Consider the following 21,323-nt stretch of genomic DNA (forward strand, 5'->3'; position numbering starts at 1 on the left):
TGCTTGCATTGGCTGCTTCTGTATAGATGAATGGGAGATTCCCCATGTGCAAAACATCTGAACTGTGAATACCCTTTGGATCAAGGTGCATTCTCCTAGATATCCCAGTGTCATTCCCATGTACTGGTTGAACATACCGACCAAGGAAAACTGTATATACACTACACTAGGCAATGCACACAAAAAAGCCATTTCTGTTATATATATTTTAGCTTTGCCTAGAATCTGAGAACTTGCAGCTTGGTCTCGATACATCTTTTTAACAAGCAAAACAACAGGCTTCTGGATCTTTAAAATCTGTTGCAAAGGACTTGGAATGTTCCTTGTCTTCCCTCCTCCCCTTCCCAACCCTTTCATAAAAACCTTGCATGCAAAACAGCTTCTCTTGCATCTGGCCTTCTCCCTAGCAAAGTAAACAACTTCCCCAGTCCCGACAAATGAACAGCAAACTGGTGGAGCATTGCAGGGGGGTGGGAGAGACAATTTTCCTTCCAACTCATTTACAATCAGTGTTTTTTGTGGTGAAACAAACTATTCCTTGGGTCCAATCCCTCTTCTTTCTTTTCTTTCTTTTGGCTATCGGGATATGCTTTTGGTGCCACACCCCTCCCACACCATATGGCACCACATGTGCTCAAGTCAAGTCCCACATGAGCAGAGAGGAGCGTGGAAATCCACATGCCTATCAAGTATTTATTTTCTTTTGTCTGCTGTCTAGAACAAGGGGGGGTGCTCAAAACAGAAACCTATTCTTATTCTTATTATTACTGCCATCATCATTATCATTCTGTTCCCTTTCTCTGGAACAAACAAGATGTTTACAAGGTTGCCCAAGTATGCTGACCAACTTTCTGCAGCTGACAGGACACACCAAGGGTGTCCTGTGCTAAACACTACACATGATGTGTGGGCCAAATATGAAACCCAGTGGAGAAGCAATAGATCCTCAGGGTGGCAATGGCTGTACTTGAAATCACCTAGTGTTAAAAATATCGAAAGTTTGAGTCCCCAATGTCCAGAGCGGAATAAGTAACATGGAAGGAAAAGCCAAATTATCATTCTCAGGCTGATTTTTTTAAACCTAATCATGTCATCTTCTTCCTGGGACACAAAAAGAAGCCAATTTGTGCAGTTGTAGTTAAAGACAACTAGAGTCTATTGCTCTGCACTTTACTTTGTGCTGAACATGTGACTTTAATGTATAGTTTTACCACATCTTCTGTGAGATGGTCTATGCTCCCAAACTAGGAGTCAAAAGACCCGGGTTTGGGGTTTGTCTTTTGAATTATAGTCTACTCTTCAACAGGTTTCCAGGGCAAACTTACAAGAGGTTAACAATTACAATACAACAAAGGAAAGCAAAAACATTCAGACAGACCAGGTTCAGATCCAAATTCTGCAGCCGACTTTTTATGTAATCTCAGCTTCCATCCTGTGTGTCTCTCTCAAATGCACCACATGGAAGGCAAACCTGTTTTGAACAGAATGTTTTGCCTCCTATATGCATAAATAGCAGGGCAACTGTTGCCTTGAACCCATCAGAATTCTCCAAGGGTACTGTGAGAGGGAAATGATGCACCTTAACACATTAATTCCATCCAGAATAGCCAGCATTCTCTTTAACCACACCTAAGGAGCCACACAGAAGCCAGCAAGTCTCAACATTGTCGGGATGTGGGACTGGGACTGCTGCTCCGGCCCAGATTCATTGAAAGCCCTTTAAGCTGAGCTGGCTTTTGAAATGCTGCTTTGAACCTCAGAATTTACCACAGCTAGTTTTTCTACAAATCTACTGGGACAACGGCCTCATGAAGTCATTTTGTGTGTGTGAAATAGTCTCAAATGTATCTTTCCCCGCAGATAAAGCCATCAGCTAGATTTAGGACCTGGGGCAAACATGTTCAAGTTGCCATGTAAAGGAACGCTGTGCCCTACATCGTTGAAGCTTCATGTGAGGATTACACAATGAAATACTGTGAGCCAATTTAATCATCTCAGTGCCGTTTGTTGGCCTTGAGGATGTGCAGATGCAGTCGTCCCCTACATGTAGATGAGGCAAGACACCATAAATCCCTTCGCCGTCTCCCTGGTTCACTTTCTGTCATGGATCTATGTAGAGCCAGAGGGGAAAGGATCCATCCTGCAGCTCCGCTACTTGACAGAAAGGCCAGCAGCTGCAGCCCTCCCTGTGCCAAATGTAAGAAACAGCTTTGTGCGTCACTCCAGAAACGATGTTGCTTCATTCCAGGCACTTCTGTCCAATAATCATTTTGCTCCTTGGAGACATGCACCCACTTCTGTGTCCAGGACCTGACCTCCTAGGTACAGCTGTTGCCTTCCTGAGCTACCAGCAGCAGCCAAATACCAGCTGGCAGCCGAGTTGCTTCTTGCCTCCCAGAAGGGGCTGCTTTGACTTCTGGGGTGGCTGGGGCAGGGGCTGCATTGGAGGAGAAGTCCCAGGTTAAAATGCATCAGGACTGCCTGCAGCTGAGTGGACTGCTAGCCACAAAAGCTAGTGGGGCCACAAGCCCTTTGTTTCTTCAAAAGGCTAGAGAGCCAGGGATTCCAGGGATGGATTGAATCCCACATTTACCGTGGTTCTTTGTTTTGCATTTTTTGGGTGTGTTTTTCAAAAAGTCTGGAAAAAGTGACACCAGGATCTGGAGTGCCCAATGTCAGCAAGCAACAGGCAGTTCATATAAATGATGAATCTCTTTTGCCTGTGCCTGTGTATCTGATTTCTCCCCTCTTAACGGGGGAGAAAAGTGGGGTTTGGGTTTTATCAGCATCCGATTGCTAGGACTCCTAGTATATGGGCTTCTTACTCTATAAACCATTCTTGTGTTAATCATGTATGTTGCCCCATCAATAAATTAAAAAGTTTGCACTGGAAAGTGTCAATATTTGTCTTGCTCTCTAAAAAATGTCATTTACCTTCCCCTCCTGCCTACGCAATGTAAGAGCTGGTCTCACTTGGCTTGGCAGAATCTACTTTCAGTTTTAAAGTCTGTGTTTTTGTGCAAAGTCAAATCTGTATCCAGTAAATAACCCTACTTAGCATTTACGTAGCAGTCTTGAGTGTTCAAAGCAGCGCTACACATACAGTTTCTCAGTGATCTTTACACAGCAACCACAGGGTAGGTCAGTAGTACAAAGGGGAACTGAGGTTGCGAGATAATTGCCTGTAGCCACCTAGTGAGCTTGTCATAAAGGTGACATTTGAACCAAGGACTTCCCAGGGCACGGCTCAGATTATTGCCCCCTACATTACACTAGCCAGTCTCCCACAAGATATATTATCTGAACATATGGCATTTGTTCCCTGGTGCAGAATTTCTACTGTATGGCTCTGCTGACAGGATGCTCATTCATGGCTACCTCACAGTGTGCTTTTCAGAGGAAGGAGCCACTTGGCTACATGCCCAAGACTAGTTGACCACTGCTGAGGGAGGCAGGAATGAAGCTGGCCAGGTCACCTTTTCAGGGCCAGCTTGGCACTGCAGACATGCTGGCTCTCCGCAGTCCACTGTAAAAGGAGGCAGAAGGCTAACTTTGAAGTCCAGTGGCTAACTTCAAATTATTGCATGTTTTCTTTTTGAAAAATGCACCCGCTGAAAGGGCCACAACAGCTGAAGACGCCATTCTGGATCAGACGAGCCATTTGCAGGCTACTATTCAGATACTTTGAAAAAGAGAAGGCTTAAGCAGGAGTGGGAGAATTTAAGAAAGAAGTTCGCCTTCCATATCTACCATTAGCAATTCCACCATGTTACTGGTGGCCTAGGCCACAAGCAAACTCCTCACACCAGCCTTCCCAAGCTGGTGCCCTCAACATGTCTTGGACTTTAATTCCCACCATCCCTGGCTGGGGCTAATGGGAGTTACCCCTCCAGATGTTTTGGATGACATTGGGTTGAGGAAGGCTGCTCTGCTTCCCTCCCTCTTTCCAAAGGCCTACTCCATTAGCAAAGGCCATTCTCCCCTACCTTAGCCTCACACATTCTTTCATTGCTACCCAAATGTTCCTTACCAAATTCTCACTATTCTTGTTGCCTTTCATCCTAACCCCATTAAACCCATAGTTAGGAGACAACCCAGGGCGCCTGACCACCAGCTTTTTTGTGATGAGTCCCAGATCCTTCCTTTTATTTATTTTTTAACTAAAAAAAAAGAAAAACTTGGCTTATATGGACACACTGTGAAGTGCAGCACTGGCAAGACGCCACTTTCCTGAATACATATAAAACAGCAAATACAGACTGTATGTAAATTTGTGTTGTGGGCCTGTGCCCCAAGTCCCTAGTAACACCCTGGGCCCCGTTGTATTGTACTCATAACATAGCTGCTCTACCTTGCTGTATGATGTGTTAAGGGAGGGGTAGTACCTCTGGTGGGGGACACATTGAGCTGCTTTTGGAGTAGTGTGTCCACCTTTGGCCCCCACCCTGCCCTTAGCTCTCACATGTGGCTCCTAGAAGCTGTCAGTATGCAACAGCAGCCCAAACCTGGGAATGGCTTCGACTGGCCGGCTAAACCACATGATGGTAGCTGATGCACCCATCAGCTAGGGACTTCCCTTGCACGCAAAGCCAGGCTCCAGTGGATTGAGCGGACAAGACCAATAGTGGCTCCAATGGTCAAGAAGGCGGTTTCTGAACATAGTGTGGAGGGAAATGAGGAGTAGTTGGGGTTTGTCAAGTGGGAAGGTAGCCTATCTAGGAGAAGGAAATCTCTGGTCCTAAACTTCTGCTGCCTTGTGGGATATCTTAGGGAGCAGAAAAGGCTAAGGAGTAAACCCTACACAAATCCAGAGTGGAGTCCCTAGGACAGTTGGATGGTGTCTTGTATGCCTCCTTCCAGCAACTCCCACAGCCAAGCTGGTGCCAAATGTTTTGCTCTGCTTTCCTTTGGGCCACATCAGCAAGGCCTGGACAGCCCGGGACCTCCATACACACACTGCCCAGGCTTGTGCCCCGAGGAGGTCACTTTGGTGTTGCTAATGCAGCAGTCTGACTTCATCCCGAGGCACACTCCATTGCCTCTCGAGACACATGCCCACCTCGCTGAGTCAGAATGAAAGCAAGCCACAATCCAATGCTCCATTTCCAGCAGTGGATAAACCAGATGTCCTTGTGAAATGAGAAGCACTCATCTGCTGTGGTTTATTCCCAGTATCTGGTAATCAGAGCCATGCTGCTTCCAAACATGAAGGTGCCATTTTTAATCATTTAAATAATTGTTCATTATTACAAACTCCGCAGTGAACACTGACTTCCCTGCCCTGTATAGCACACATGCGGTGCTAAATATTAAATAGTGGCTGCAAAGCAGCTGTGCTACATAGAATACAGGAGGCCAACTATTCAGTCAAACCAGCTCCATCCAAAACGGTAAGCCATCTCTTTGTAACTCCAATACTGTATCCTTTTGGAAAACCAGCATATATTCTGATTTCTTCTTTTCTTTTTTAAGACCAGCTGTAGGTGGACCCAGGGCTTTTTCTCATTAACTACTGTGTGGCAAAAAAATCTCTCTGATCGCCCTGTTTTGGACCAACCTGCTAGCTTAAGTAGATCATGACGCACTCCGAAATATTTGTTTTGGTTAGTTGTACACAAAAGGGGCAGGCAGCTTCTAGCAGTTGTAAGCAGCAAGCGACACGCTGGACACTCAAAAGGAGAGGGGGGTGTCAAAGGCAACTAATGAGCAGAAGGGGTGTGCGTAAAAGTCCTACTTAGATTGCCTCTCAGGGGAACAGCTGTTTCCTTGTAAACATTTTATGAGTTGTTCTGATTTCAAGTTTGAATGAAAAACATTTGTTGTGGCCAAGGTTTGAGGGCGGGGGGGGGGGGGTGTGGAGAGAAAAAGAAGGTTTCAGCAGGGAAGATTCAATGCTTGTCCAAATGACAGGCTCTCAAAAGCAGAAAATTCAAGTTGTATATGCTCACATGAAGCCTCCTCAGTAACTGAGCTGCTGCTGCAGTTGATCATATAGAGAAAGCAAAACAAAACACAGGAAGGCATTGCTCCAGAGAGCCTACAAAGGGGATGTAGGTAGCATCTAACAATTTTGTGTCCATATAAACCAATATTTAGTGGTATATTGCTCCTGAAAAATGATATTTAATTCAGCTACAATACCCCAAATCTGTTAATATCTCCATGACATGTTGTCTTCTCCTCTTTGAAAAACCCATTGAATCTAGTGTCGAAAGTTGATTTTTCACTAAGTGAAACAGTAAAACATTTTTTACCTGCCCTGACTGTACTGCTAAGTTTCATGGGTTGACTCCTTGAGTTTCAGAATTAAGAGATGGAATGGAATGAAGCAGTTTAGCCTGCAAGCAAATTATTAAAAAAACAAATTAGGGATACCTTCAGAATGCTCACCCACTTTGAATTTAAAAACAGCAAGCACAAGGCTGGAGACATTGTAAAGACTAACATTTATTATGGTGTAAGCCTTTGTGGACTAAAGTCCACTTTATCCATTTCACTATTCGGAGATTTCGCTATGTTGCTGGTTAAGAAAGCACGAATCATGACCCTTTGCCTCCCAAAGACCACTCCAAAGATCAATAATCTACCATCCAGACAGATCAGTTGAGTAGAAGCCAAAGCACTCACCAAGCTTTGACATTCTGTCTTGTTTTGTACATTTGTAGAAGAATTACACAAGAGGACAAGCTGGCACCACATACAACAAATATCCTCATCCCCAAACAATTCCTCTGTCCAGCCATCCAGGCTCCAGTGTAGAGCCCATGGGTGTAGCTAGAAAAAACTGGGTGGGGATTAATTCTCTCTGTGCCCTGTTCATCTCCTAGCTTTCCACTACCTTCCACCTTCAAATCTGAAGAACTTCTGCTGGTGGTATTTTTTTTGTTCCGAGGGCATATTCAGTCGAGCAAATTATGCAAAAATGAAGCCAAAGTTCACCAGAAGCAGCTTAGCACAATTGAATCCCCAGGCAATCGCTTTCTCCTTGCCTAAAGTCTTGATGTGGAAAAGGGAGTCAGGAAGAAATGCCCTACTAGGAGCTGTGTGAACCAGGTTAAGTATTATAGGATGAACAGAGCATCCTTATATCTTAAGCTGAAAACTTGCTCGTCAGCTTAAAGAATGTATTAATTGCTTCTGCATGCATGCATGCATACACACACACATATATATATACAGCCTTACCTTAGTTTTTGAACAGCTTACTTATAGTTTAGGCTCCCAAACACAGCAAACCTGGAAGTGAACCAGTTTGTGAATGATTTTTGGAAGCCAAACGTCCAACGGGGCAATCTGAAGCCACGCTTTGGTTTTTGAACGTTTTGGAATTCAAACAGACTTCCGGAACAGATTCCGTTCCACTTCCAAGGTACGACTGCATATATGTGTGTGTGTGTGTGTATGTGTAGGCAACATTTTGGTGGGGGAAATTTTATGAATTAAGCTTATAATTAAAAAGCAGGTGATATGAGTAAGAATGACCCCAACACTTTTGGTTTCAGTGTATCTGAAGAAGTGTGCATGCACACGAAAGCTCATACCAAGAACTGACTTAGTTGGTCTTTAAGGTGCTACTGGAAGGAATTTTTTTTGTCCCAACACTTTGGTAGATGTAGGAAACTGTCCCCCTCAGAGTTCTATACATCTATTATGTTGCACTGAATGTGCTTTGCCTTGGGATTCAAATATTATTCCCTCTTGGGAGACAATGGTCTATCAACTTGGCTTCCTGCTTTTGATTGAGTAACAGTGGAAAAATTGCATAGCTGGCTAGCAAAAAGGGAAAGGAAGATCCCAAGGGAAAGTGGGTCATCCACAGGCTTAAGCAACCTGACCCGCTGATCACTCAGGATTCTAAAGCAGTCTGGATATAAAGAAAGGTACGCAAGCTAAGCCAACCTCTATAAGCCAGGTTAGGCTATGTGCACCAGTCACAAGGGCTTAGGTCTATTGCAGCGAGTAAGTCAACAAAGCCCCAGCCTTTGGCTGGGCACAGTGCAGCTCTGGAGCTCCACAACAGAAAAATGCTCATAGTCTGCCACATCCAGCATGTTTTCCCCTCCTACTAAACAGTGGCGGAGGCTTTGCTGAATTAAAGAGAACCGGGGAGGGGAAAGGGTCATGTTTATTGAAGCACACACCAGTGGTTTAGGTAGCAGCACAGGCCTCTGGGATATCCAGCCACAGACCACGACATCTGAATTAGTATTTCCCTAAAAAGCAACAGAGCTCAGCTTCCACAGAGCAGGCTGCCTAATGTTGTGCCATCTTCATTGAAAACTGAAAAACAAACTTGAAAAATAAGAGATAAGAAAATGGAAAGCAGGACTAAGCATACACAAAAGCGCAAAGAATTCTTTAAACAAGAATCGAGGCAAATGGCAACCTTTTCCCAAGTCACTGTAACTGATTCAAGTCGGGGAGAGAAGTGCAGCCTTATGCAATGACTTGAGAATCCTGATAGACAAAGCCAACACACTGACAACACACACAATAACTAAGTGGGCAAGGCAGTCCTTTTTACTGGGTCAGGAGCTCAGTTTGTGTATACATGTTTTGAAAATTCAGAACGATCTTTCAGGCTGCAGGAAGACATTGCGCGATACCTCCGCTCCCAAATACACCATCGTGCCAGTGTCTCATTAATGGTGCACACATCAATCCCACACACCCAACAGGGTCATCCCTGAGACAGTGTGAGGTGCCCAAAGTATGAGGCTGTCGCGGTCTGCCAATTCAGATTCAGGTATGTAGCCGTGTTGGTCTGACGCAGTCATAATAAATTAAAAAATTGTCCGGTAGCACCTTAGTTGGTCTCTAAGGTACTACTGGACAATTTTTAAATTTATTTTGACTGCATCAGATCAACATGGCTACCTACCTGAATCTAGAGCCATGGAAGGCACCACATTGAGTCGCATGAAATTGAACTTAGTGCTAAGTTGCTCCTGGACAATTTTTTTATTTATGCAAATTCAGAGATAGCAAAGGTCACCCCAAACCTTGCATATGGCCCTCATGGTTACAGTATTGGCTGTCCCAGCCTTTCTATACGCCAGTAAACAGCGTTGAAATAAACTATTCAGACCAGGAAAAGGGGAGAGCAACAGCCTAAATGGAAAAGGCCTTCGGGATGGATAGAGCAGTGAGTATTTCCATCCACAAAAAGAAACATCATGAGCTGAAATGGAAAGAGCTGAAGTGATCCTGCTGCACAAAAGGAGTATGAGCAGTGTATTTTCAAAAGGATTTATAGAAGTGGGGATGACGTCCACATAATGACAGTACAAGATGAGAACCCATCCCGGGTGCAATGGTCTGAGTCCCTCCGAGCTGCTTCCATCAAAGTCCAAACCAGGTGGGAACGTCTGCTTGCCTAGGGTCGCCTTTCTGCCTCTGCCTCTCATCTTCCATAAATTTCTTCTGGGTATCTTCAAAAGAGCCGGGCTCAATGACTTCTTCTTTTTCTGGAAACAAGTCTGGAAACTGAAAAGTTTGTCCCGCAGCCTAAAGATAGAAAACAAATGCTTAATCTCATGTTCCGGTAGCAGCTACAACTCTTTCAACAGCTGTGGGAAGTTTCAGCTGGTCCAGAACGTTACTGCCAACCCCCAAAAGACTCAGCAGAGCTTGTAGGAAGTTAGATGCAGAATATGCTTGATCTTACCTTTCCTCCAAAGAGCACAGGGTGGCATAAATCCCTCCCCCTTTTTAATTCTCACAGCAACCCTGCAAGGCAGGCTGGTCACTCTGTTGGCCTAAGATCACCCAGTGTGCTTCACTGTTAAGTGAGGTTTGAGCCTGTGACACCTCAGCCTTAGTCTGACACCCAAACGACCACACCACACTGGCTCTCTCAGTGCCACTTACTACATAAATAACAGGCAGGCAAATATCCAGCACCGGTTCAATAATGACCCAGATGTCCATGCAGAAAACAGTGACTTAGGAAATATGGTGCAAGGGTTTGTGGTACCATTCAGGAAGCAGGTGGTCAGATCAAAAGATGCTCCTGCCTAGCCAAAAGATCAACTGCTGGAGAGAACATATTGAAAGACTGTATAAATTTACAAAATTACATTTCTCGATTGCAGCAGGTGTGAGTGACAACACTGATCCAGCAGATGGTCTTGGGTTGCCTCAGAACATTCTTCCACTCATTCTTTTCTCCCAGACTAATGTATCAAGAGAAGACAAATGCACCTCCATGTGGTTAAAATTGCTGGGGGGCAAACAGCAGTTTTATGGGTACTTTCCCCCTTTAAGATATAAAAGTGGTGGGGACAGATTCTCAACCCTGGGTCTGGTAGCATTTGGTCCAGAAGTGTGTGTGTGTATCTGAGAGAGAGCGTGCATTAAAGCACAGATCATGGCTGTGCCTCCATGTCTGCTGCACAACAGACCGAGGAAAATGATATGCTAGACAAAACTGTGTAACGATAAGAAATAAAAAGTGATTCTTGAAATACATGTAATTCCTGAAATGTAGGATTACATTTACAGCAATCACTCCCCATAATGAAGAGAGTCCATGCCAGCAGAGAGAGCGCTGCCACAGACTCAACGTCTCCCATTTGGAAAACAATCATCAGCTGACCTTTTCGCTTTTATTTAACAGCAGGAACCTATTATTCGAGGACAGCATTCTATTCCGTTGACATTATCTCTTTATTTTTCCATAGTGTATGCAGTGTTGACAACCTCATTAAAATCAACCCTGTCAGCTTTCCATTCAATTCAAGTAGAGGACTTGGTATAATAAAACTATCAGACAATAACGTCGCATAGAAAGAGGTGTTATAAAAATATTGTCTGGGGCTATTTTGAAACTACTTTCCAAAATACCTCCACAGCTTTAGCCCACCCCTAAAGAACTTGGAAATCAACAGCATATAAAACTCAGAAGACATAGCATTTTTGCTACATTTCTACAAATCAAATTTTGCTTTGCAAGTTAACTGAGCTTTTGCCAATGATAGCGGTCTCATGCAATGATTTTGGATGTGTGCACAAGGGAACCAGGCCCACAAGAAGGTGCAATTTTAGCTTTCTACATCTATGACTTCTCACCCTACAGCACAGGTGACAGATCTTGGTCCCAATTTACAGGCCTCAAAGGAGAAGCACTACTATGTGATTCCAAGTTCTAACGTAGGATGTCAGACCCCTACACACATAAGAGACCATTTCCACCCCTGCATGCCATTGCCAAATGCAATTCCTCTATCCTGCACCTCTAATTATGCCCTTTAGGAAAGATCCCAGAAACATTTTTGATAACTGTTCCGGAGGTCTACTGAAATCCAAGCGTGAACATTTTCCAGAAACAACACAAGAAAGAGAGAGAAAGGGCTTTTAACACCTGGGAGCATTTTGGTTGTGTGCTGTTGCTGTCCCCCTTAGTTCTAAAGAAACTAGAAAAACAAAATAAAGCAACAAAAATAACTCTTATAGACACCACGGGCAGCATTGGAAAGTCACCAAGCGACATTAGCATGGTTGCCACCTGTCCCTTCTCCTTGCCTGCACAATGTCGTCATTGAGTGATATTTCTACATATACCAGGGTTGGGGTTACTGCCAAGCTGAATACTGAGAGGCCTTGTCTTATGGTAGACATGGGACCTTCTGTTCTCAAAGGGCAAGGATATGGTCTGTGGGATGAGCCAAGGTGCTAGCCCTTGAACTTTTCTTCTGCACGCTCAACCCTAGTCACAGAGTTGGGAGGCTGAAAGTATACTGCTCAGGGCAGATGTTTCCACAAAATGCTACATCTCTTTCCCATCCCCTTCATTTGTTTCAAGTAAGAAGGCATAGAGCAATGCTCAGACGTGATAGCAGAACTAGACAATACCCTTCCAGCTATCTAGGGAAAGTGCTCCCAGTTCCCAGTTCCAAGGCTGGTCAAAATCAAATATTGAGCAGAAGTCAATCTGTTTCTGGAACCTTTTAATAAATAGAAGTCAGTGCAGACAAGTTGGCTCTTTCCACCTCTTGTTTTGCCGAGAAATGCTGATCTTGGCCAGCGGCCAGATAGGATTTGAAACAGCCAAGACATTACATTGAACTCTCAGAACTGAAAGCCTTATAAATCCGCACAATACCATGCAGTAATTTTGCACTGGTCAGATTCCGGAGTGCTGAAAGCTTTATGAAAAATAGTTACTGTGCATGTTCAGTAGCTAGTTTAACTTGACCATTTTGTAACTTCAGCTATATCCAGAGGAATAACTACACACAGAGGGCTAAATATCCATACAGAAACCCTGTATCTTTTTGTCATAGCAAAGGCCGCAAGTGTAAAGGATGGTGGTTTATTACTCACTGAAAGTCAAATCTGAACTTCTGCCATATTTACAACCATTTGTTTAGGACCCATGGACAAAATCTCTCAGCAGGGTCAATGGACACTTGCTATGGGTCTTGTTTAGGATAGGATTACAGCTATGGGAGCAATGAACCTTACGAACAAACCACTTTGCTCCAACCAGGGAAGGTCTACTATGATCTCAAAGACCCACACCCGTCAGACGGACTGCTGTGTTCTGCAGCAGCTGAAGCTTCCACAGAGCCATCCAAGGGTAGCTCCATGAATGGTCCTTTACGCAAATCTCGCCTTGAAGTTCTGAAGGCATACATGACTGTAACGGGATCCAAACCGGGGACAGGGGAAAAGTGCATTACTCCTTCTACCAGGTGAAGTTGTTGACTGCACTGTAATTTGATGAACAGTGACTCTCTGCAACAGAACCAGCAGGCTGCAAAAAAACAACAACCAAGAACACAGCTGGCATAGTTTGCACGGCATCCAAACCACATCACACGTGCCAGCCGTGAACTATTCGAAGCAACAAGCTTCTGAGTTTTTAGAAGGTTCCAAGACGATTATGCTAGCCACTAGGTCACACACCCTTCTCAAGTGATTTGGCATCAGCTAAACTGTTAAATGCACCCACAGATCTTCCATGCCTGAACCTCATTAACAGCAGGAGGTGAGGGAAGAAGGGCAGAGAGCAGCTGAGGTTCTCCAGGCACAGAAGCAGTTTCCATTTTGATATATAACCTGGTTCTAGTTTTTGAAGCATAAAAGGCAATCATTAGTTCTGCATCATAATGAAGGCTACAAAACGTTTTCTCCTCGGGAAGAAGGGAGAGAGCACACCAAGAACAGCCTGAAACTCCTGAAGGTGATATTGACCACAAGCACTAATTTGAGGTCATTTGCAGTGGGAGACAAATACCACCTGCGCTGAACTATTCACTTGCCAAGTTTGGTGTGTGTGTGGGGGGGAAATTCCTCAATCTTCCAGACAACCTGGTCCTTGTGCATGCGAGTCAATTCTCTACTCTCGCCCGTACGGCTATGTGTTATATGATGTCTAACACATCACGGTTTTCATCTTCCAACACTTGAAATGCAGTGATTAATGTGTGCATATTATATTGCATAAGTTGCCCTGGAAACTAGAAGCTGATGACTTCCAGAGTAGGGAAATGTAACTGCTGCCTTCAAGACAAAACAATATTTCTCAGATGCGTAAGAATGCCAGCAACCAAAGACAAAGAATACAGGGAAGAATAATGCTGCCACCTACTGACTCTTTCAGGAGGCAAACATGAAAACCTTCCAAAACAGATGGCTTTCTTAAAGGATTACCCGGAACGTCTAAGAAACATGAACTTGTTTGAGCCTTGGACTTGTTTACACCAATCAAGGGGTGAAGAAGGGTTTGAAGCAAAGGAAGGAGGGCGGAAAAGAACCTTGGAATGACCAAGGACTCCCTTCTTGTCTGTTTCATCCAGGACTAGCTCCTTGTGAAAATGATACCACATCACGAACCAAGGCAGGAAGCTAGAACATCCTAGCTCACCTTTGCAAACAGAGCCTAGGGGAGGTAGCTGATTTATGATGGCCACCACCTCAAATGCATCCATTTGAAAAGCCGTATGCTCTCCTCAAGTCGTATAAATCAGGCCTTAGCAATGTTTTTCCTCCTACGTCATCCATGAGTAATATTATTTCTAATGTAATACTGAGTTACGCACAACTAAGCAAGAAAAACATAACAGGAGCCCTACAGGATTAGCCACTAATTAAAAAGTAATGAGAAGTGGGTTTTAAAAAAATATGAGTATTGGTTCAAAGACTTCCCAGTCATGAGGAACTGAAGGTGAGTCATTGTTGAGAGCAAGATTAAGGTCAACCTAGAAATTCTGCACAGATAAGGACAAACCCGCTAAGGCTGAAGAAGAGCTTCTCCATTTGTCTCTGAAAATGTTAACTAAAGGTGGCTTAAAAGAGAAAGAATGAAGAGTCATCTCACAGATCAGCAACTCATTAAGATGCAATAGTTAATTATCAGGGAGCCAAAAGATACAAAGAATGTGCATGGCACAGGAGTGAAGATACACACACACAAACCTAATCTTTTAGGGATTACAGGAAAAGAAATAAGAAGAAAAGACTGTAAACTCTTCCAGTACGCAGTTACAGCAGCAAGAATTTTAATGGCCCAAAAATGGAAACAAGAGGAAATACCGACAATCCAAGAATGGAGAATGAAACTAACGGACTACTCGGAACTTGATAAACTGACCGGGAAAATAAGATATACTCGAAACCAAAAGTTCCATCGAAGATTGGGGGAAATTTGTAGAATATCTGAAAAATATATGTGAGGTACAAACAACGCTAGTGGGGTTTCAAGAAGCACTGTAAAACTAAGAGGTATTGTTTAAAGGAAATAGAAAAAATGAGAGAAGATAAATGGCAATATAATGAAAGAAATGTGTATAGAATGGTAAAAATGGATGATTACCAGAGAAGCCAAAGGAAGACCAAAATTTGAATTTTGTTAAAATCAGATAAAATGTGTATGAGTGTGATGTAATGAAAACTAATAAAAATTATTAAAAAAAAAAAAGATACACACACACAAACCTATATGTCTGTCTGTCTGCATCAAAAGAGCACCTGTGAAGTTCAGCAAGACTCCCTGACCTTCTCTCAAGCCTGAAAGGAGCAGGAGGAGCTGATCTCCGCAGCCTCCCTGACTTTCACAGGTCCAAAACAGCAAGACTTTGATCCATGAAGCCCAATACAGCATGGCATATGAAACCCCTCCAGTTCCTGAGCTGGGAAAGGAGCAAACACAATTTTTGGCTACACGCTGAGGATACCAAAAATTAAAAGAGAATGGCTACTAATATTGCCAGTAAGATTAAATGATTTCACTCTACAGCTGTCCTGTTCAAATGTGTCTTCTTCAGCTGCTGCAAAAAAAGTGAGAATCCAGTTGTGAGACTAGCAGAACGGACATGCCATTAGCATCACAGAGTCAACATTCTGAGTCCATGAACTGCTGCACTAAGAAAACAGTGAACATTGGGGATAAAAGCACTTTAAACAATTTCTCAGTCACCTTCTTGTAGCCCTCAGAACTGTAACATCCTGGCCCAGCCTCTCCCCTCAAGAATGTGAGATAAATATGTCAATAAATAAAAATTAATGAGAACCTACCCAAGTGACACTGATGCAAAACCCCCACATATACACTAAGTAAAAGAATGTAAGTCTACCCCTCTCCCCCCAAACCTTATACCGTGTACAACATTAATGTATCACATCGAATGTAACTGATTTGTAGAAAAGACTATGCAATCTGAAAATAGAGACAGTGCACATATTTTCCTAACCCAATAAAATCTTTAATAAAAAGTTAAAAATAATACTACTACTATTAGTTCTTAAAAGGGAAATAAATCAAATCAAAACAGGCAACTGAAAAAAAGAGAATCTACCAAAAACTACACTGTGTAAATGAAGGAACATTATGCAGATCTGCCTAAATTGCATTAACTTTAACAATTTTTAAGATTTAGAATGTTTGGGCCCAGCCACTTGAGAAATGCATTTACTCACCAGCTGTACATAAGCAACTTTGTAATCAGGCTTCTTGATTCGTCGGTTTCTGTGATCCCTCTGCTTCATTGAACCTGTTAAGCATATGAAGGCTTCACTTCACTTTCCACAAACTAGCAATTCCTCCCTTCCCTAATAAATGTCTTTTTCAATTAGAGTCGGTTCTGATCTTTGGGGCAAATGAGTTTTGTAGTCTCACCAGCTGCACTTCCTGAGTGCCAAGGATGTAGTTTTACTGCCCATGATGCTGTTTTACACTGTAATCAACTTTCTATTTAACTGCATGAACTGTAGGTCATAGCAACACACAAAGATAATTAATGTAAAGCATCAGTACATATTTTTTTAAAAATCCACATATTATGTCATGGTACAAGAGAGAAACTTTTTACTAAACTAAGAGAAGCATCCACATTGGCACAGTTCAAGTTCCTCAGCCTGACTTGCCATCCTTAGCATTATCTATACACAGCAGGAAGTGTTTCTAAAATGATATAAGTACTAAAATGATATATTAATACAGAACCCAGAAAATATACACATTTGGAACAGTCTGAGCTAAATCTCCACACATTCATTATATTTCCTCAACCCCCACCCTTCTCTCTCCTCATGCACACGTACTAGTTTCCAGTGGTTTAGGATTCTATAAGGAGGATGGAAAGTTCATAGAAATCAAACTCCCAGTGGACTGTGCTCACAGACAATAAAGCACTCAGCATGGTTAGAAAGTTCAGCGCAGTTTGTCTCATTTATTTGGCTAAGGGTGCTTTAGCGAACCTCACATTTTTGCCCTTTGCTTATCCATCTCCTTTATATGTTCATTTTCTCTCTCTTATAAATTTGAAGCTTATTATCTAAAAAGATTTACTTTCCTAACCAATCTTGCAATCCCGAGTCTCTACTGCTCTCTACTATACCAACGATAGTCTTGAAGGAAAACCATACTCCAGACTTTCTTACAAAGGGGCTGGATTGAATTTGAGGATTGCATTTTCTTCTGTTTAGATTTCCTGCCTTTCTTCTGCCATGGAGCTCACTGCAGCAGTTGTGTGGTTCTGAAGGAGTCTCCCACCCACGTACTGGTCAGATGCAAACCTGCTCAGCTTCAGCAAGATGGTGGGCCTTCAGACCATAACATTCCTAAGTCCTGGGATAGGTTGCAAAAATCAATTTTGGACAAATGCAAACACATTTTCCATGGTGTTTCCTTGTCCAAAATTTAGTTTGGTTTATGCCTTTGAACTTTATGATGAGGGGCCTGAACACTCATTTGTTTCAGGGCCACCTTTCTCAAATTTTTAGCTTTGACCACAATCCCCCCCCCCCCACCAGGATGGCTGGATAATTAGTAAATTCTAAGGATTATATATGAATCATTAAGGATAGAGTGTAATCCCAGGAATAAGAAGACAGAGATGATAACAACATCAATGCAGGAACTGTTTGAATTAGAATGAAATATAATCTTTTTGTATTGGGCATCAATAATCAATAGCGAACAACTGCCTCTCCAAATAAGAGAGAATTAATTAGGGGAGGGAGGGAGGAACAAACACAGCTCCAAATGCCCTCCAAACATATGCAGAAGACTCACCGTGCTGGATCCTGGTTCTTATAGCAGCCACAGGCACCTTATATATACTTTCAAGGTAATCCTTCAATTCCACTCTTGTCATTCTGCACCAAATGCAAACAATTACAACACAGAAAGAAACACTTCTAGCATATATATATATATATATATATATATATATATATATATATTTGCTTTCGTAGATTTTCACGGGTACAGGAATGCAGGTTTTGGTGTCCTCGGGTGTCTTCCCGTGTAAAAGTTGGGGTGTCTAGGCGACGTTTCGACGAGGTCTCACTCGTCATCTTCAGGCTGGTGCTTTCGGCTTCTTGTTACTGGAACAGAGCTCTGTTCCAGTAACAAGAAGCCGAAAGCACCAGCCTGAAGATGACGAGTGAGACCTCGTCTAAACGTCGCCTAGACACCCCAACTTTTACACGGGAAGACACCCGAGGACACCAAAACCTGCATATATATATATATATATATATATATATTTAAATGGTAAGATAGCTACATAACAATCCATATCTTTGGGAGAAATATATTTGGCAGGGGGGTGCAGGAGATTACTTTTATTAACACAAGAGTAAAAAAAAACCAAAACCTGGAGCTTAACCCAGACACAACAGAACTACTGCTGGCTGTGGGTTCTAGTCACCCAGGAGTTCAGCCTATTATGGATGGAGCTGTGTTATTCCTGAAGCAACAGGTCTGCATTTTGGATCCAACCCTGCTCCTGAATGCTCAGGTGGCAGGGGTGGGCAAGAGTGCCTTTGTCTGATATGCCAACTGGTTCTTTCCTGGAGAAACCAATCTATGCACTTGTCACCTCCAGGCTAGATGACCAAAATGCATTCTTTGGTTTGGTTCATACATCAACTTAAGCCTTACCATGGCTTGACATGAACACACAAATGTACAGGCTCTGCGTGAGGAGATCATGGCTGCATTGCTCTTCACAGTTATTCTGTTGCTGCACTGAGATAAACCATGGCTTGGCTTAGCATGTTCTCCAAAGCCAGGCTCATAATTTAGCTTTCACCAGACTAATAAAGAGCTGTAATCAAGGTATGTCCATGGTTTATGGCTCATGGCTTGTCCTGGAGAGCTAAGCTGGGTTCATATAGCCAAGGCTTAGCTCAACTCAGCCAAGCCCAGAGGGAGAACTAGGGAGGAACAAAGCAGCCCCCAGGATCCCGCAAATTCACATTATGTCATAGTTTGGATTAATGTGACATACAAACCAGATCTATGTGAGGCTGTGCTTGAAGACAGCCCAGACATTTCAACCTGTTTGGAAGGCCACCACTGGATAGTGTCCAGATCAAGGGAAGTAACAGTACCACTCTATTCTGCCTTGGTCAGGCCACACCTGGAATACTGTGTCCAATTCTGGGCACCACAATTCAAGAAGGATGTTGACAAGCTGGAACATGTGCAGAGGAGGGCAACCAAGATGATCAAGGGTCTGGAAACTAAGCCTTACCAGGAGCACTTGAAGGAGTTAGCTATGCTTAGCCTGGAAAAAAGGAGACTGAGAGGAGATATGATAGCCATCTTCAAATATCTAAAGGGCTGTCACATGGAAGAGGGAGCAAGTTTGTTTTCTCCTGCTCTGGAGAGTAGGACTCAAGGCAATGGATTCAAGATACAGGATACAAGAAAGGAAATTCCAACTAAACAGTAGGAAAAACTTTGTTCCACTGCTGAACAGCTCTTAGTGCCAGAGACTCCCACAAGAGGTGGTGGACTCTCCTTCCTTGGAGGTTTTTAAACAGAGGTTGGATGGCCATCTGTCATGGACACTTCAACTGAGTATCCTGCATTGCAGGGGTTGGACTAGATGACCCTTGGATCCCTTCTATGATTCTAAGCCTTGTCTTTGTCCTTTCGACCCAGAATACTTGCAACATTCTGGGGAGATGTTTTCTTGAAGTGTTTCATTTTAGCCTGATAAGCAGACGTTCCTTTTCTTGTATGTACTTACTCCATGGGGATGCGGAATTGCACAGTGTCTTCTGGTTGCGGAACACCAGGCCTCACCATTGTCAAGAAGTAATCTGTCCGGAAAACCCTTGTTTGAGGATTTCCATACTGGTACAGGGGATATCTATAGACAGAAGTAATAAATAATTCCATTGGGGGGACTGGAATTCTTAATACAAATTATTTCAAGTACATTTATTACCAGGAAGTGGGAATCATAAACTCGCCATCAAGCTATAAATAAAAAGAATAAATCTGCTATGAAACCTTACTTTTAAAGAACAAGCTGCTTCTTTTTCCTTATACATCTATCTATCTCTTAAGGAAAGGTGATCTAAATGAATTTATTCTATTCCAAGCAACTCCAAATAAACAAAGACGATCATTCATACACAGCAAAAAGCCTGGATTTGCTTAATTCTAATCATATAACTGGATTTTCTATTTGATGACCTTCAAATAGTGACATAAATAGGGATATATTCCTTGAGCAACTCCCATCAGCGTGGCCAGGTATGGCGGGAGTTCCTAGAACTGTAGAGTTGGAAGGGACCGAGGGTCATCTAGTCCAACCCCCTGCAGTGCAGGATTTATTGCGGGTCTATGGCGTCTGGAGGGCACCACGCCGGCCTCCCTCCCTGCCTGTCTGCCTCTGCCTGCCCCGCTTCGCCCTCCGTGGCGTTTATGAATGAGCTGCGCTTGGGACTCGAACCGGGGAGCCTCCCGCCCGCCGGAGGTCAGCGGGGGCAGCGCCTTCCGGGCTGCACCACCAAGGCCGCGAGGTCCTCGCTAAGCCCGGCAGCCCTTTCAAAAGAAGCGGGAGCTGCCGCCGCCAGAGTCACACCCGGCACGGGGCGCAGAAGCGGAGCCAGAGGGAAACTCCCTCCCTCGCGTTACCGGCCACTTACAGAATTCGCCGGGCCATGATTCCCGATCTCCTCCTCCGACGCTCTTCTCACCCCCGGAAGGGGCGGGCACATCCTGCTACGAGAGGGGGAGCGCATAGAGTTAGGAACTTCTAGAGCGGCGATGATGGCTGTTATCCGGGGTGAATGTTGGCTCCTTTGGCCCCCTTTGTTCCCCTCCCCCTGCTGCAAGCGCGAGGGTTTCCAGCCTCAGTGCTCAGACATCCCTCCGGTTGCAGGAAAAGGCAGCCTGGTTCAGATCCCTTTTCGGCCTTGGACTATGTTCCCATGGGGTTACCCCGGATCAGGCACGTACAAGTCTTCGTATTGGGCTGCACTACCAGCCCCGAACCAATGCTCAGCCTCATGCAGCTACATTGCGTTTGGGATAGCTAAAAACTATTGGGAGAGACGCGCCGCTGCCTCATTTCAGTTATATTAAAATATGGGGGGGGGGGGGGGGTTCCTGTCATTTTCTGCCAGCAGAGCTCACTTCTCAGAAGGGACCCGGAAGTTTGATTGCTTATGGGCGTCGAAATTCAAATCTGCGGATACGAGCAGCTCATCTTTGCTCTCGTTCCCTGTTAGTCTCAGTGAAATGACAGGAACGCTCCTCATTCAAAGAAACCGCACACGGCACTATAGAGATTTGGAAGTAGAGGGGATCCTACATATTGTATTGCGCGTACGGCTGCATTCAACTGGAATGCGAAAATGAACGTTGCGTGTCACGTAGTTCATTTTCTATCTCTATGGGATCCCTCCGATTAAGCCCCTCTTGCTATGCGCGGAGAATTTAAATTAGAAAGTCACTCTATCGCCCCCTGCAGGACAGAAAGGCTCGCTGCACCCATTTGACGCGGCGACAGAGCTACGGAAAGGAAGGAGGTGAAGGGTGACCTTTTGTGCATCTGCAGCTGGAATTGCTCCGC

General features: G+C 43.9%; 1 protein-coding gene and 1 long non-coding RNA gene across 2 annotated transcripts; both read right to left on the bottom strand.

Annotated features, from left to right (window-relative positions):
• Positions 1–8,107: 8,107 nt before the first annotated feature.
• MRPL23 (mitochondrial ribosomal protein L23) lies at positions 8,108–20,500 on the bottom strand. The gene is made up of 5 exons (XM_083723782.1): positions 20,395–20,500; positions 19,488–19,610; positions 17,519–17,601; positions 15,922–15,995; positions 8,108–9,507 (listed from the first exon to the last, which is right to left on the bottom strand). Exons 1-5 carry the CDS (start codon positions 20,409–20,411, stop codon positions 9,343–9,345), a joined length of 462 nt encoding a protein of 153 aa, XP_083579908.1. The 5' UTR covers positions 20,412–20,500; the 3' UTR covers positions 8,108–9,342.
• Positions 11,015–15,155, bottom strand: LOC310837414. The gene is made up of 2 exons (XR_014560532.1): positions 14,937–15,155; positions 11,015–14,421 (listed from the first exon to the last, which is right to left on the bottom strand). It is a non-coding gene; the product is annotated as an uncharacterized lncRNA (long non-coding RNA).
• Positions 20,501–21,323: the final 823 nt, after the last annotated feature.

The sequence above is a fragment of the Podarcis gaigeae genome, assembly GCF_964106915.1.
Source record: "Podarcis gaigeae genome assembly, chromosome: 1".
Taxonomy (NCBI): Eukaryota; Metazoa; Chordata; class Lepidosauria; order Squamata; family Lacertidae; genus Podarcis; species Podarcis gaigeae.